At 33.6% G+C, this 18,934-nt stretch overlaps 1 protein-coding gene across 1 annotated transcript; it reads right to left on the reverse strand.

Moving 5' to 3' along the window:
- Nucleotides 1-12,242: 12,242 nt before the first annotated feature.
- Nucleotides 12,243-12,863, reverse strand: LOC135149502 (agamous-like MADS-box protein AGL62). Its single transcript, XM_064085230.1, has one exon. The coding sequence runs from the start codon at nt 12,861-12,863 to the stop codon at nt 12,243-12,245; it is 621 nt and encodes a 206-aa protein (XP_063941300.1).
- Between the last annotated feature and the right edge of the window lie 6,071 nt (nt 12,864-18,934).

Here is an 18,934-nt window from a genome sequence, read left to right on the forward strand (position 1 = left end):
TACGGATCATCCCACACATAAAATTTTGAATCATGTTTAATCTTATCTTTTTGTGCACGAGTCAGTGTACTAGGCAGACTTTTGTCAAAGAGATAGTTCACTATGTCTGCATACCATGGCGTGACCTCATTAAGAGCACTTACCTCAATCTGGAGAAGTTGTTCATCCGGGAATGTCTCAGTCAGGGGCACATCTTCTTCCTCCCTCACCAATCGACTTAGATGGTCAGCTACAACATTCTCGGATCCCTTCTTATCCTTGATTTCAATGTCAAACTCTTGTAGTAATAAGATCCAACGGATGAGTCGTGGCTTTGCCTCCTTCTTGGCCAACAAGTACTTAAGAGCTGCATGGTCTGTAAATACAATCACCTTTGTACCAAGCAAGTATGATCGAAATTTTTCCAAAGCAAAGACGACAGCCAACAATTCTTTCTCAGTGGTAGCATAGTTGAGTTGTGCATCATTCAAAGTTCTAGAAGCATAATAAATAGCATGCACCTTCTTGTCCTTACGTTGCCCAAGTACAGCTCCAACAGCATAATCTGAGGCATCGCACATTATTTCAAACGGTAAGCTCCAATCAGGTGCTTGTATGATAGGAGATGACGTAAGCTTCTGTTTTAACTCCTCAAATGCCACCTTGCACTCATCATTGAACTCGAAAAGTACATCCTTTTGAAGAAGATTAGTTAAGGGCCTTGCTATTTTAGAGAAGTCCTGAATAAATCTTCTGTAGAAACCAGCATGGCCAAGAAAAGACCGAATCTCCTTTACACTTGACGGAGTGGGCAGGTACCGTATCAAGTCAATTTTAGATTTATCGACCTCAATACCTTTTGAAGAAATCACATGTCCAAGAACAATCCCATGGGTTACCATGAAGTGACATTTTTCCCAGTTGAGCACTAAATTTGTTTCTTCACATCTTTTCAAAACAACCCCCAAATTCTTCAAGCAATCATCAAAACTATCTCCAAAGACACTGAAATCATCCATGAAAACCTCAATAATTTTTCCCACATAATCAGAGAATATGCTCATCATGCATCTTTGAAACGTTCCAGGGGCATTACATTGACCAAAAGACAAGCGTCGAAAAGCAAAGGTACCAAAGGGACATGTAAATGTTGTCTTCTCTTGATCCTCTGGGGCTATAGCAATCTGATTATATCCAGAGTACCCATCTAAGAAACAATAGTACCCATGACCGGCTAACCTTTCCAACATTTGATCAATGAACGGCAAGGGAAAATGATCTTTCCTTGTAGCATTATTGAGAGGCCTGTAATCAATACAAACACGGTGACCAGTCACTGTACGTTGAGGCACCAACTCATTCTCCTCATTTGCTACCACTGTAATACCAGATTTTTTAGGAACAACATGAACAGCAGAAACCCACTTAGAGTCAGAAATTGGATAGATGATCCCATTGTCTAGCAGCTTAATGACTTCCTTTTTCACAACCTCCATCATAGGAGGATTGAGTCGCCGTTGAGGAACTCTAACAGGTTTGGCACCTTCTTCCAAGTGAATTCTATGAACACATAGTGTGGGGCTGATTCCCCTAATATCCGCCAAACTCCAACCAATAGCTTTGATGTGATTGCGGACCAACTCCACCACTTTTTCTTCTTGCACAGATGTGAGCTTTGATGAGATTATGATCGGTAGTGTCTCGTCTTTTCCAAGAAAGACATACTTGAGATGGGAAGGCAATGGCTTAAGGTCCAATTTTGGTGCTTGAACAACTGACGGCAACTGCTTTTCGCTAGAGGTTTTAGGGAGTACAAACTTCCGTTCTCCTGTAATCTCTGCTCCTTGCAAGGCGTTGCATTGCTCTAGAATTTCATCTATATGAATGATAGAAATCTCTTCAAGAGCTTGAGAATTTCCCTCCTGATTAACACCAATGCCTTGAGAAATCACTGTTTCTAATACATCATCTTTCATCAGCTCGAAGTACTTTTGAGCCATGCTACCAGTTGTACTCATTGTAAAGCATGTCTCAGTATCCACGGGATATCGCATCATCTCAAACATGTTGAACTTGATGGTTTCATTATCAAAGTCCATACTGAGCTCTCCCCTTGCAACATCGATTCTTGTTTGAGCGGTACACATGAATGGTCTACCAAGAATAAGTTGTGCATTATTTGCATCTCCCATGTCTAAGATATAAAAATCAGCCGGATATTGAAACCTGCCAACCTGCACAAGAACATCCTCCAAAACACCTTTCGGGTAAACGTGAGATCTGTCAGCTAATAAAATTGTAACACCATCTGTTTTAAGTTCAGTTTTAATACACAATTTCTCATACAAGCTAGATGGCATAACATTAATTGACGCACCCAAATCAAGTAACGCATTCTCAAATTTAGATTTACCAATGGTGCAAGGAATAGTGAAGCTTCCTGGATCCTTACACTTTCTTGGTAACCTTCCTTGTAGAACCGCAGACACATTCTCCTTCATCTCAACAACTTCACTCCCCTTGAGCCTCCTTCGTTTTGTACACAAGTCCTTCAATACCTTGGCATATGCTGGAAGATTCTGAATGCACTCCAGTAAAGGCAAATTAATGTGAACCTTGCGAAAAGTCTCCAAAATATTTGTCTCTAATGCACTCTTCTTTGTCTGAACCAACCTAGCTGGGAAAGGGACAGAATCGAAGCGACTATTAGTAATAACTGAATTTGAAGGTTTGAGAGACTTACTTCCAGAAATTAGAGAAGTATGTTTCTCCTCAGAATTGTTGTGCACAATCTCAGCTCCATCTTCATTCTCATGACTATCCTCCTTGGCTTGAGAATTCTCACTTTCTTCAACCAATTTGTTGTGTGAAGTTCTTTCAGTTGCCGGGTCTTTTTCGATACCATGCTTATCAACCTGATTTTCCAATACCTTTTGAGTGGGAATGACATTCCGGCCACTCTTAGTAGTAATGATGTTAGCATGCTCGAATTTCAGATTTGGTTGTGTAGTTCCAGGCAACCGTCCAGGCTCATGTTCTTGATTAATTTTCTTTATCACATCCCCAAGTTGCTTCTGCATCTCTCTAATGTCTTGAGAATTGGTAGTGCATTGTTTTTGCATTTCCGTTTGCCCATCAACCAACTTGGACAGTAATTTCTCAATAGTGTTATCATTGTTCGTGCTTTGAGGGACTTGACCCCTTTGTAGAAAACCAGATGGTGCAGAATTGTTTTGAAACTGAAACCCATTTAAAGCATTGTTAGTGTTCCCGTACCTCAAATTGGGGTGATCCTTCCATCTTGGATTGAAAGTATTAGAGAATTGGTTTGCTCCTTGATTGCCAAAGCCAACAACATTAACATCTTCAAAAGTAGGTTCAACCAATGTAGGACAACCATCAGTAAAATGTCCCGGAGTTGAACAAATACCACATACTTGAGCTGTCGGTGTTTTAGCGCTCAATAGTAATGCATTCAGTTTTTCGATACTTTGCTCAATATTTGAGAGCCTTTGATCAGATTGAGCTCCCTGAGTTATGCCAGAACTTGCACGACTACCATATTGAAGTTCATTTGCAGCTCCCTTAGCAATTAGTTTCTCTGCAGCATCATGAGATAAATCTACATAAGCACCACCAGCAGCTGAATTCAAGAGTTTCTTTTCACCTTCATGAAGACCTTGATAGAAAAAATGAAGAAGACTCCCCTTAGAAAATCCATGTTGTGGGCATCTCTTTTGCAGCTTTTGGAATCTTGCATAATATTCAGCATAAGTTTCAGTGGCATTTTGATGAATTCCAGCTATTTGGCTTCTCATGTTCATGACTCGAGTTGCCGGATAGAATTTCTGCAAGAATTCCTGGGCCAATTTCTCCCAAGAAGTAATATAACCCACTGGCAATTCTTCTAGCCAGTCAAGAGCTGATCCATCAAGAGAGAATGGAAAAGCCTTCATCTTCAGAATTTGAGGGTCTGCCATGTCAGGTCCCATGCTTTCCACAATAGTCACAAACCTAGAGAGATGTTGATTAGGTTCCTCAGTTGGAAGGTCATGGAAGACTGGTAGTCTCATGAGTAAATTCTGCTTGATTTCAAAACTGTTGCTTTTCCCCACAGCAGGATTGGGATAGACCATACATGAATGGCCAATATTAGCAACCGAGACAGCAACATCATCACGAAGTGTAGGTATTATAGCCATATCGACTACAATGATCTTCCCTTCACTTTCCTTGTCTAATTGATCTTTTTCGGTCTCACTCTTCTTACGAAAGAGCTTCTCTGGATTATCTTCAAACGGTTCAAGAGGTTCTTCAGATGTACGGGTCTTGACCATGTACCTGAAAACACAAACCGTTTAAACCACAACGACAAAAATTAACACAAAACAAAAGTAAAGTGAATTTCAATCCCCGGCGGCGCGGCGCCAAAAATTGGTGTGACTCAATTTAAACCCTTTTTCTGCCGATAATAATATAGAATAAGTAAGGGTATCGTTCAACGCCAGGAATCAAGGGCTCACTTAACTTATATTTTGCAAAGAAATAACGATTGGATTTTGTTTTATCTATTAATTAAACTAATTATTAAACTAAAGCAAATGTGTTTTTAACAATTAAAGAAGCATGTTGGAAAGCATATTAATCCACCACTAAACCCATGACATACTCTGAAACCCTTATGATATGTACTGAAAGACACTTATAGAGAACTTGTCATGGCCCACATAGAAACAAGCTCTGCTATCCGCATAACCCCATGGACCACATAGAAAGGCTAAACAGATTACACACTGATACAATTAATCCCATGGACCACATAGAAAGATTAATTGACTTTACAGATATATCAATCACATAACTGAATTGGATGTCCACATACCACAGTTAATTCAAGAATATCTATAAGCATTGACGTATATATAAGTGCAATCAATAACATATCTCGGAAAATCAAAATATCATTGTCATAAAGTTTAGGGCTTCAAAACAGCCCTCCAACAATCGAGGTTTAGCCAATCATAATCATAGTAAAACACATAAGAATCATCAAAAGAATAGAAATCGATACAGAATGCCGATCCTTTCTCTTCTTCTCCGTGGCTCTCCTCCGTAGCACGTATGTAAAGCTCTGTCTCTAATAATACCTAATACAAAAGTGTTTTTTTTATTCTAATAGGAATATACAAGGCAATTCCGAAACTGAATGGGTTTCCAAAAGGTCAAAATTCGCAGTTGACTTTCTCCCCTGTTCCTGGGCTATTTCAGCGGACTTTTGATATCTGGACCCATCTAGAATGATAGAAAATTAAATTATCTTCGCGTGGGCTGTTGAATCGCCCAAATCCGACTTCTAGAACTCAAGATATGGACCAAACAATATTCCGAATGCGGGTAGCCCAATAGTTGCGAATTTTCCTCTAATTTGTCCAAATCCTTTCCAATTTAGAATTCCTTGCTCCCTACAATAAGATATTAAAATATAATTAATATATGTCCAATTAAATGCAAAATATAACTAATATGAGAATAATTATCATCTAAAATATATATAAATATGTACTCTATCAGATATGTTGTGCCAACAATTGTGAAAAGTGTCACATATGTAGTGGAAGGTGCTCAATGGGATAGTTTCAAAAATATGATAATGGCTTGGAACCTCGATAAATTCTCTAATATTATAAAATCATTTGTAATTTTTATTAATAGTATTCATGATATTTGGAAACAACAAACAAAGAAGACTTTATTAAGCAATTGAATCTAGAAAGTAAAGCTAAAAGAAATGTATAAACATAGCTCGAAACAATATAGAATGAAAATAAGTGATTTTCTTATCAAATAGTGTGTGTGTGGGGGGAGGGGGGGGGAGAAATAAAATCTATAAATTATGTTGTCCAGTGTTTGAGAATTACTCATGAAACATTAGATTTTTAAGTGCTATTAAAGTCAATAAAGAAAAGTCAAAGTTGTTTTAGTTCCTAAAATGGGTACACCACATGCATGAAGCTTAAATGATGAAGTTTCTAATGATGAATTGATTTTCTTTTTCTTTGTTTCCCAACTACATATCACATTCATTGTTAAATAAAATAAGAATACCATGCATTCTTCAACTCTAATTTCTGATAAACTCATTTGAGAAAGTTAAACAATCTAATATTGTTATCCACTAAACACTCATATCATTCAAACTCATTGGAATTTCCTAATTGGACTTCATTAAACACATACAGAACAATACCACTATCAAAGTATATATAAAAAATAAAAATTAAATCAAAAACTTACTTAGATTGCATTAATTTCGTTGCTCCTTCGAAGTTTCCACTTAAATGCATTCAATTTAAAACACTATAAAGATAATGTTCTCTTTTTCTAATTTTTTTTATAATGGGCAATAGCTTATGGTTTTTATTTTAAAAACACTATAGAAATGGTATTTATAAAACGCCCTACAAGTAAGGTATCCAAATCTTAAGTTTGCAGTAATGTGCAATGCAGAGAGGGTGGGAGGAGGTTGGTCGAAAAAAAATGAGGGACTTATATGGGACTCATGTGTATTGTGTATGACTATCTAAGTGTCTAGGGCCCTATTCCATGCACTAGTTTATTTTCAAGATCCACTCATGTCTAAAAAAAGTATCATTTCTACATTTGAAATATTCCTATTTTAGCACATTTCTTGCGGGCCATTGTTAATAAATGTGCAAAAGATATATGTGGTACGGACAGTTAGAGGTCTACCACAAATATCTTCCATCTAGCATGTGAAAGGTTGTTTAATATACGACTATATACAAAAGAAAGTTGAGATTTGTTGTGCTGCCAATTGTGAAAAGCGTCACATATGTAGTGGAAGGTGCTCAATGGGATAGTTTCAACATTATGGTAATGGCTTGGAACGTCGATAAATTCTCTAATATTATAAAATCATTTGTAATTTTTATTAATAGTATTCATGATATTTGGAAACAACAAACAAAAAAGACTTTATTAAGCAATTGAATCTAGAAAGTAGAGCTAAAAGAAATGTATAAACATAGCTCGAAACAATAAAAATGAAAATAAGTGATTTTCTGATCAAATAGGGGGGGGGGGAAGAGAATTACTCATGAAAGATTAGATTTTTAAGTGCTATTAAAGTCAATAAAGAAAAGTCAAAGTTGTTTTAGTTCCTAAAATGGGTACACCACATGCATGAAGCTTAAATGATGAAGTTTCTAATGATGAATTGATTTTCTTTTTCTTTGTTTCCCAACTACATATCACATTCATTGTTAAATAAAATAAGAATACCGTGCATTCTTCCACTCTAATTTCTGATAAACTCATTTGAGAAAGTTAAACAATCTAATATTGTTATCCACTAAACACTCATATCATTCAAACTCATTAGAATTTCCTAATTAGACTTCACTGAACACATATATAATACCCACGTTGTACTTTCAAGTCAGTCAGAACAATACCACTATCAAAGTATATATAAAAAATAAAAATTAAATCAAAAACTTACTTTGATTGCGTTAATTTCCTTGCTCCTTCGAAGTTTCCACTTAAATGCATTCAATTTAAAACACTGTAAAGATAATGTTCTCTTCTCTAATTTTTTATTATAGTGGGCACTAGCTTATGGTTTTTATTTTAAAAACACTATAGAAATGGTATTTATAAAACGCTCTACAAGTAAGGTATCCAAAACTTAAGTTTGCAGTAATTTGCAATGCAGAGAGGGTGGGAAGAGGTTGGTGGAAAAAAAATGAGGGACTCATATGGGACTCATGTGTATTGTGTATGACTATCTAAGTGTGTAGGGCTTGTTCCATGCACTATATTATTTTCAAGATCCACTCATGTCTACAAAAAAGTATCATTTCTACATTTAAAATTTTCCTATTTTAGCACATTTCTTGCGGGTCATGGTTAATACATGTGCGAAAGATATATGTGGCACCGACAATTAGAGGTCTACTAAAAATATCTTCCATCCAGCATGTAAAAGGTCGTTTAATATACGACTATATACAAAAGAAAGTTGAGATATGTTGTGCCAACAATTGTGAAAAGTGTCACATATGTAGTGGAAGGTGCTCAATGGGATAGTTTCAAAAATATGGTAATGGCTTGGAACCTCGATAAATTCTCTAATATTATAAAATCATTTGTAATTTTTATTAATAGTATTCATGATATTTGGAAACAACAAACAAAGAAGACTTTATTAAGCAATTGAATCTAGAAAGTAAAGCTAAAAGAAATGTATAAACATAGCTCGAAACAATATAGAATGAAAATAAGTGATTTTCTTATCAAATAGTGTGTGTGGGGGGGGAGGGTGGGGGGAGGGGGGAGGGGGGGGGGGAGAAATAAAATCTATAAATTATGTTGTCCAGTGTTTGAGAATTACTCATGAAACATTAGATTTTTAAGTGCTATTAAAGTCAATAAAGAAAAGTCAAAGTTGTTTTAGTTCCTAAAATGGGTACACCACATGCATGAAGCTTAAATGATGAAGTTTCTAATGATGAATTGATTTTCTTTTTCTTTGTTTCCCAACTACATATCACATTCATTGTTAAATAAAATAAGAATACCATGCATTCTTCAACTCTAATTTCTGATAAACTCATTTGAGAAAGTTAAACAATCTAATATTGTTATCCACTAAACACTCATATCATTCAAACTCATTGGAATTTCCTAATTGGACTTCATTAAACACATACAGAACAATACCACTATCAAAGTATATATAAAAAATAAAAATTAAATCAAAAACTTACTTAGATTGCGTTAATTTCGTTGCTCCTTCGAAGTTTCCACTTAAATGCATTCAATTTAAAACACTATAAAGATAATGTTCTCTTTTTCTAATTTTTTTTATAATGGGCAATAGCTTATGGTTTTTATTTTAAAAACACTATAGAAATGGTATTTATAAAACGCCCTACAAGTAAGGTATCCAAATCTTAAGTTTGCAGTAATGTGCAATGCAGAGAGGGTGGGAGGAGGTTGGTCGAAAAAAAATGAGGGACTTATATGGGACTCATGTGTATTGTGTATGACTATCTAAGTGTCTAGGGCCCTATTCCATGCACTAGTTTATTTTCAAGATCCACTCATGTCTAAAAAAAGTATCATTTCTACATTTGAAATATTCCTATTTTAGCACATTTCTTGCGGGCCATTGTTAATAAATGTGCAAAAGATATATGTGGCACGGACAGTTAGAGGTCTACCACAAATATCTTCCATCTAGCATGTGAAAGGTTGCTTAATATACGACTATATACAAAAGAAAGTTGAGATTTGTTGTGCCGCCAATTGTGAAAAGTGTCACATATGTAGTGGAAGGTGCTCAATGGGATAGTTTCAACATTATGGTAATGGCTTGGAACGTCGATAAATTCTCTAATATTATAAAATCATTTGTAATTTTTATTAATAGTATTCATGATATTTGGAAACAACAAACAAAAAAGACTTTATTAAGCAATTGAATCTAGAAAGTAGAGCTAAAAGAAATGTATAAACATAGCTCGAAACAATAAAAATGAAAATAAGTGATTTTCTGATCAAATAAGGGGGGGGGAAGAGAATTACTCATGAAAGATTAGATTTTTAAGTGCTATTAAAGTCAATAAAGAAAAGTCAAAGTTGTTTTAGTTCCTAAAATGGGTACACCACATGCATGAAGCTTAAATGATGAAGTTTCTAATGATGAATTGATTTTCTTTTTCTTTGTTTCCCAACTACATATCACATTCATTGTTAAATAAAATAAGAATACCGTGCATTCTTCCACTCTAATTTCTGTTAAACTCATTTGAGAAAGTTAAACAATCTAATATTGTTATCCACTAAACACTCATATCATTCAAACTCATTAGAATTTCCTAATTAGACTTCACTGAACACATATATAATACCCACGTTGTACTTTCAAGTCAGTCAGAACAATACCACTATCAAAGTATATATAAAAAATAAAAATTAAATCAAAAACTTACTTTGATTGCGTTAATTTCCTTGCTCCTTCGAAGTTTCCAGTTAAATGCATTCAATTTAAAACACTGTAAAGATAATGTTCTCTTCTCTAATTTTTTATTATAGTGGGCACTAGCTTATGGTTTTTATTTTAAAAACACTATAGAAATGGTATTTATAAAACGCTCTACAAGTAAGGTATCCAAAACTTAAGTTTGCAGTAATTTGCAATGCAGAGAGGGTGGGAAGAGGTTGGTGGAAAAAAAATGAGGGACTCATATGGGACTCATGTGTATGTGTATGACTATCTAAGTGTGTAGGGCTTGTTCCATGCACTATATTATTTTCAAGATCCACTCATGTCTACAAAAAAGTATCATTTCTACATTTAAAATTTTCCTATTTTAGCACATTTCTTGCGGGTCATTGTTAATACATGTGCAAAAGATATATGTGGCACCGACAATTAGAGGTCTACCACAAATATTTTCCATCTAGCATGTAAAAGGTCGTTTAATATACGACTATATACAAAAGAAAGTTGAGATTTGTTGTGCCGACAATTGTGAAAAGTGTCACATATGTAGCAGAAGGTGCTCAATGAGATAGTTTCAACAATATTGTAATGGCTTGGAACCTCGATAAATTCTCTAATATTATAAAATCATTTGTAATTTTTATTAATAGTATTCATGATATTTGGAAAGAACAAACAAAGAAGACTTTATTAAGCAATTGAATCTAGAAAGTAGACGTAAAAGAAATGTATAAACATAGCTCGAAACAATATAGAATGAAAATAAGTGATTTTCTTATCAAATAGTGTGTGAGGGGGAGGGGGGAAGGAATAAAATCTAAAAATTATGTTGTCCAGTGTTTGAGAATTACTCATGAAACATTAGATTTTTAAGTGCTATTAAAGTCAATATAGAAAAGTCAAAGTTGTTTTAGTTCCTAAAATGGGTACACCACATGCATGAAGCTTAAATGATGAAGTTTCTAATGATGAATTGATTTTCTTTTTCTTTGTTTCCCAACTACATATCACATTCATTGTTAAATAAAATAAGAATACCATGCATTCTTCAACTCTAATTTCTAATAAACTCATTTGAGAAAGTTAAACAATCTAATATTGTTATCCACTAAACACTCATATCATTCAAACTCATTAGAATTTCCAAATTGGACTTCACTACACACACCTTATGGTTTTTATTTTAAAAACACTATAGAAATGGTATTTATAAAACGCTCTACAAGTAAGGTATCCAAAAGTTAAGTTTGCAGTAATTTGCAATGCAGAGAGGGTGGGAGGAGGTTGGTCGAAAAAAAAGGAGGGACTTATATTGACTAGTGTTAGTTTTCTATTTTAATTATGATCTTATATGTACACAATACATACAAAGACAAATGTAGGATACAAATCAAGGATGTGCCAAATTTCAAACATATGGGTCTATTCCTCTCAAAAGCTGAGATATCTTATTTTGTTGGTTGACATATTTTGGGGCACCAACCTTGGGCATTTAAATTTCATCAGCTTTAAGTTTCAAGGTTGAAGGTGTTTTATCCATTAGATGGGACTGCACTGCCTTCTCACTCTGACTCTGCACGAGATGATCACCTGTATTACCAACGAGACCAAGGAAATTTCACTAGTGAATATAGAGGCTATGAGTATAAGGTTGCAAAAAATATATAATTAGTACGTACAATTTGTTTTTTCCATTCTTAAAAAAAGAACAAAGTTCTCCCCTGTTCCAAAAAAATAATTCAAAGCTATCTAAGATTTTCAATAATTTGACTATATACAAATGTGAACTATTTCATCAGTGGAATATTACTCTAGGATATGTCATGAGACCATGACCAATCTATTTCCAAAACATTGAACACAGATTCTGTGTGGCCTCGCAAAGAGCAGGATTTCTGCTGCCCCCAGCACATACTTTTCTCTTCTTGTATATATATTAAAGAAATGAACAATCTGTGAAGTGAAACTTATACCAAACATCAATATATAAAGAGTATAAGAACTAACAACTTGTAGCAAATGAATAAATTAAATGATAATATTAGTAAACCAAAATAGAGAAAACAACATTAAAATTTTTTATTCATCATGATATCAAGAAAGAAATGATTAAATGAGTAACACAAACCAAGACAAAAAGCATGATAGATAGCTCGGTTTTCTTATTGCACAAACATATTTAAAATCTTTTAACAAACCACCACGTACGACAAGTTCTTATAATTCAGTTCCTTCATGCCTCACACCCGTAGTTGGGTTCTCTCCTGAGATTAAATCCATCTGGTGTCATAGAAAGTCCAGTGCCAGTGCTACACCCATCCAGTGCTAGTGCTTGCTCCATCATCACAAGATTCTGAGCCTGTGTGGCGATGTTTCTCTTAAGGTCCTCCATTCCTGTTTTCAAAAGATCAAGTTGTTCAAATCGAAGATCATCAACCGGAGTCTCCCACCAGAACATGTCTTGTCGTTGCTTGCTTAGTTTTACGAGCTCCTCCCCTTGTTTTTTCTGCTCCTCACAATAATCAAGCAACTCAGAGAGTTCCGTGTTCAGTAGGCGAACCCTAGCACTGCTAAGAGCTTGTACGAGTTGAAGCATGGTCAAATTCGTTGGACTGGGATTTTGAGCATTGAGGAACTTCTCAAGGATTTGTTCAACATTCGGATATCCAAATGAGAACACTTTCTTCCCAGGTGAGAAGACGATGATTGCAATCTCTACACCACAGAGGGTGCTAAGCTCACTCGCTTTCTTGAATAACCCAGAACGCCTCTTGGAGAATGTAACCTTGAGATTACTTTCCTTGCTCATTTTTGCCATAACAATCATTTGGCGACCCTTGCTCTTTGTTGCCATGTTTCTCTAGCCTCTTTAGTTGATACAATGAAATAGAACAGCAGATTATAAAGGGATGCTACCCCTTGGGTAGGTTCACTATTGGAAAAAGCGAGAAAATATTGGTGTGTGGAATATTTCATTCTATGAGCATTTACAAACTTGCATTGCCGGATCATATGATAATCTTTTAAATGGAAAAAACATATTAATTCATGGAATTTTCTCGTAACATTAGTATATATTAGGGATCCTTTATTCCTAGTTGGTGTACCATTGGGTTATTACAGTTGTTTTGGTATTCAACCAGAATAAATGACTCCTTTTTCCAAAATAGGCCATCCTTATAATTCCTTTTTTGTTTAATTTTTTTAAAAGTAAAAAACATATCATTGGTCTATTTACTGAAGTGTGTATATATTCGAAGAAAAAGTCAATTTAAACACCAATAAAAACAATACAAAACCGAAAATCTATCATATATTCCTAAAATTAGGCACTAAACTTCTTTTGACGAAATCTGTAAAGTCTTGAATATTATCCCAAAAGAACTAAATGGTATATTTTAGTTTATTTTTTTTGAACACGTTAATTAATATATTTATCAATATTATAAAATGTTTATTTTATCACCGTTTATTATGAATATATTGAATTCAGTTCAAGTAGTGGGAATATTAGTCCAAAATGACCCACCATAATTCTGAACTAAGAATATATAATATTTTCTCAAATTACTTTTAGTTTTAAAAATTGTAGAAAAATTTAACTTAGGTAAGAATATGTTATTCATCTCGTGGAAATAATTTTTATTTTTCCTGCTTTTGCGTCCGGATTTATTTCTAACATATTACACTTAGAGGTCCATGGTAATTTTAGTGTCACAAATACACTTATCTATCATAGTGAAAAAAATTATTTTTGTAACAGGCACATTTTATTGTTAGAGAATTTTTTTTGTAATAAAATTAAAAAACTACATATCAAATAATGGGCTTTATCTATAAAGATATGCTCAGAATAGTAATCTACATGTATGACCAGGTACTGGTGAAGTAACTTTTTATAACCCATAAGAGAAAATAATTAATTACCCACCATAATGGTTTTTTTTCTTTTTCAAAATATAGATAGTTTTTGTATGTGAAACAAATTAATTAAAGTGTACACATGTTATGTTCATCTAATCATAATTCTTTTATTTCTTGACACACATTGCAATTGTACTAGTTCAAAGATTTGTTCTATTCTTGCTCATGAAAATTTGAAATGCATGGAATCATATGGTTGTGATTTGTATAGTATTAATTATTAAGGATACGTGGTTATTATCTTATATTTTTTGACAAGTTAGAAATATAGGTAAAACTATTAATGACATGACTTTATGTGTAAAATCATGAAAACTTTTTTTTTTAAAGATAGTATCAAGGGTGTGGGCAACATAATTTATCTAATATAACAATATTAGTATATTATTCCATATATGGGCAAATAAGACACCCTTACCTTAGAACCATTTTTTGTTAACGCAAGCCAGTGCTACCATCTCGTTAGAGCCATACAGAAAAACTAAATTAAACAAAGGTAACATTACTTTAGTGTTACCTTTTGCTTATGGATAAAGAAATATTTAATTATTTAATGTGGGCTGCACATGTAATTATCTATTTATATATTCTTATATATTTAATGGGTTAAGTTGTATGGAGTAGACATAAAAATTGGAGTATTGGAGTAGAAAATTGGAAAAAATATAATGTAGTAAACAAAATTCAATTTTTTTGTCCTACAATATTTGTAATCATTCTGACAACCCGCAGATTATGATCTGCAATATAAACATTGTAAACAAAATGTAGAACATTTACTTTTATAAATGAGAGAACATTATGCTATGCAATATAACTAATAAGCAGGACATAAATTTTAATACTTATTAAAGTGAAAAATATTATTCATTGATTGATAATTTTGTTTAAGACAACTTATAAATGATAAATTACATAAGAATTTGGATAATGAAAGATATTATTGTTGATTAAACTTAAAAATTTGTAACTCGTACTCCAATACTCCACTGTATACTCCATAGAACTTAACTCTTAATTTATATATTTATATTGAGTAATTATTCAATTATACACGTAACTGTTAATTTATATATTTTTATTGAGTAATTATTCAATTATATACGTGGACAGGCTGAGGTGGAGGTGGGTCCCACACAGGGTCCCAGTCTTAATGTAATGTAACAGTAAGCGGGCGTTTGGATTAAGGTTGGGAATGGGAATCGGCTGGGAATGGGGGTTAATGGTAATGGGAATGACATGGTAACCCAAGGGGTGGGAAGAGTATGATTTAATCACCTAAAAGGATAGTTTCATAGTACGAAATAACTAATCCAAACACTTGTTATGGGAATAATGTTCCGATTCCCGTTAACCGGGCTCATTAACCATGAACCAAACACCCCCTAAGTTTTTTATATATAGCTGAACCCCAACACTAATCGAATCACCAAATGTAACACTAATAAAAAAAATTTTGAAATATATTGCTTGTAAATGCATCAATCCATTACCAAAGCAACCATTCAATACATCAAATGTACCAAAATACAATCCAAATCACCAAAACCTAATACTAACCACCCACAAAAGAACCTAATACAAACCACCAACAAAATAAACCCATATCTCCAAATGTATCAGCAAAACAAACAAGTCTCCAACATCATTCTTCCCCAATTATCTTCCCCAATTAACAAAATACAATCCAAACCAACATACCAAAACACAGTATCAACCAAGTCTCCAAAGATATAACCACCAACCAAATAAACCCATAATTCAAAGCTAATAAATTTACAACTCCTACGAAATATTCATACTACTGATTTGAATAAGAGAAAGCTAAGAGGATGTCCTCGCAGTCCCAACAGTGAGTGGTGTAGCATTTTCGTTATCCTCGCTTGAAAGAGTGGAACAAAAGTCTCCAATGTCCAGATTCAAGCTGGATTAGCTTCTGCCAGTTTTTTGAGGACCATTGACATGTTATCTTTGACTTTCATATTAACATCTCTTCCAATTCAGCCTCAAGTTCTCCCAGATCTTCGTAGTCAACTCGACCAAATACGGGTCTGGGTCTGCTGTAGCCGAAGTCGAATCTGATTCCATCTACGTTTTCTTACTCTGCAAGAAAATTCATGTAAAATATCGCATTTACTATTGCATTATAATTTTCACAAGTATCTACAGGTTGTTTTTAGGTGTAGTTTGTGATTGAAATAAAGTGTTATATTTTATTCTTAACTACCTTAACATTACCTGTTCTATTATGTAACATTTTTTACCAAATAAATTAAACCAAAACACCTACTCATTGAAAAAGCATTTTTACATCTCCTAATTTGCCGAACAAATCACTTTTGTTTTCCATGTGCCATATAAAAGGAAAAAAACAAATAAAATACTTACATCTCTTTTCTGCACTGCAGCTTTAGTCTTGTATTTTCGACCATCTTCTCGCTCACGGGATTCCAAATATATAGCAGCCTTTGATGGCGATGCAAGATTGGGATCAGTTGTTTTCTGTTATAAAGCAAACACGGTATTTGTTACATGTAATTTTTTTAACGTTGCACGTCAAATGTTCCGAAACTGCTAAAATTGACTAAATGGTGAGTGCAGTATTTAAGTTCTTTAATAAATTTATGTGGATATTTATAAGTATTTCAACACCAAAATCTAAGCTATTAATGCAACAATTATTCAGAAAATGACTTAGATAAATGGGAGTCCACAGACGTGCACATCTTAATATCAAAACTTAGCATCGAAATGAATAATTTAGTATGACGATACTAACAAGGACATACACATACCAACCAACTTCTGTCCAACCTCTGCTGCTGACACCTAGAGTATGTGGGTCGGTTAGTCCACTGCGATGCTCTTTGTTATCATCCGATAATTTCTGTCAAAAAACAAAAATTCACCGCACAATCCGTTTTTCATAAACCTTCAAATCATGTCAAAATCAAGTAATAGGCTACCTTTACTGACTCATCTCCCCGATACTTGACCAACATTTTCAAATCCTCAAGTGGAATATCATTGGGCCTATTCGTCAACCTCTCGTCATCAGTTTCATACTATGAGTAGTACTTTGTCTTCATTCGCGATTTGTAAGTCCTCCAAGATCTATTAATTGTTGAAAAATCCCAGTTCTGAGCTCCATTAGGATAAGATAACGGTCCTAAAAAATTCAGCAAATTAAAACAAATTAATTGATTTTATAATGGGCACTAGCTTATGGTTTTTAATTTAAAAACACTATAAAAGTGGTATTTATAAAACGCTTGACAAGTAAGGTATGCACATCTTAAGTTTGTAGTAATGTGCAATGCAGAGAGGGTGGGAGGAGGTTGGTCGAAAAAAAAATGAGGGACTCATGTGTATTGTGTATGACTATCTAAGTGTTTAGGGCCCTGTTTCATGCACTAGTTTATTTTCAAGGTATCATTTCTACATTTGAAATATTCCTATTTTAGCACATTTCTTGCGGGCCATTGTTAATACATGTGCAAAAGATATATGTGGCACCGACAGTTAAAGGTCTACCACAAATATCTTCCATCTAGCATGTAAAAGGTCGTTTAATATACGACTATATAGAAAAAAAAAAGGTGAGATTTGTTGTGCCGAGAATTATGAAAAGTGTCACATATGTAGTGCTCAATCGGATAGTTTCAACAATATGGTAATGGCGTGGAACTTCGATAAATTCTCTAATATTATAAAATCATTTGTAATTTTTATTAATAGTGTTCATGATATTTGGAAACAACAAACAAAGAAGACTTTATTAAGCAATTGAATCTAGAAAGTAGAGGTAAAAGAAATGTATAAACATAGCTCGAAACAATATAGAATGAAAGTAAGTGATTTTCTTATCAAATAGTGGGGGGGAAGAAATAAAATCTAAAAATTATGTTGTCCAGTGTTTGAGAATTACTCATGTAACATTAGATTTTTTAAGTGCTATTAAGGTTAATAAAGAAAAGTCAAAGTTGTTTTAGTTCCTAAAATGGGTACACCACATGCATGAAGCTTAAATGATGAAGTTTCTAATGATGAATTGATTTTCTTTTTCTTTGTTTCCCAACTACATATCACATTCACTGTTAAATAAAATAAGAATATCATGCATTCTTCAACTCTAATTTTTGATCAACTCATTTGAGAAAGTTAAAAAATTTAATATTGTTATCCACTAAACACTCATATCATTCAAACTCATTAGAATTTCCTAATTGGACTTCACTAAACACATACAGAACAATACCACTATCAAAGTATATATAAAAAATAAAAATTAAATCAAAAACTTACTTAGATTGCGTTAATTTCGTTGCTCCTTCGAAGTTTCCACTTAAATGCATTCAATTTAAAACACTATAAAGATAATGTTCTCTTTTTCTATTTTTTTATAATGGGCACTAGCTTATGCTTTTTATTTAAAAACACTATAGAAATGATATATATAAAACGCTCTACAAGTAAGGTATCCAAATCTTAAGTTTGCGGTAATGTGCAATGCAGAGAGGGTGGGAGGAGGTTGGTCGAAAAAAAATAAGGGACTCATATGGGACTCATGTGTATTGTGTATGACTATGTAAGTGTCTAGGGCTTGTTCCATGCACTATTTCATTTTCAAGATCCACTCATGTCTACAAAAAAGTATCATTTCATCAACATTTGAAATTTTCCTATTTTAGCACATTTCTTGCGGGCTATTGTTAATAAATGTGCAAAAGATATATGTGGCACGGACAGTTAGAGGTCTACCACAAATATCTTCCATCTAGCATGTATAAGGTTGTTTAATATACGACTATGTACAAAAGAAAGTTGAGATTTGTTGTGCCGCCAATTGTGAAAAGTGTCACATATGTAGTGGAAGGTGCTCAATGGGATAGTTTCAAAAATATGGTAATGGCTTGGAACCTCGATAAATTCTCTAATATTATAAAATCATTTGTAATTTTTATTAATAGTATTCATGATATTTGGAAACAACAAACAAAG

This window comes from Daucus carota, chromosome 9 (assembly GCF_001625215.2).
Source record: "Daucus carota subsp. sativus chromosome 9, DH1 v3.0, whole genome shotgun sequence".
Classification (NCBI taxonomy): Eukaryota; Viridiplantae; Streptophyta; class Magnoliopsida; order Apiales; family Apiaceae; genus Daucus; species Daucus carota.

What these genes read in the sequence shown, in the direction of transcription:
- LOC135149502 (XM_064085230.1), bottom strand. Translation starts at nt 12,863, where the DNA reads ATGGCAACAAAGAGCAAGGGTCGCCAAATGATTGTTATGGCAAAAATG.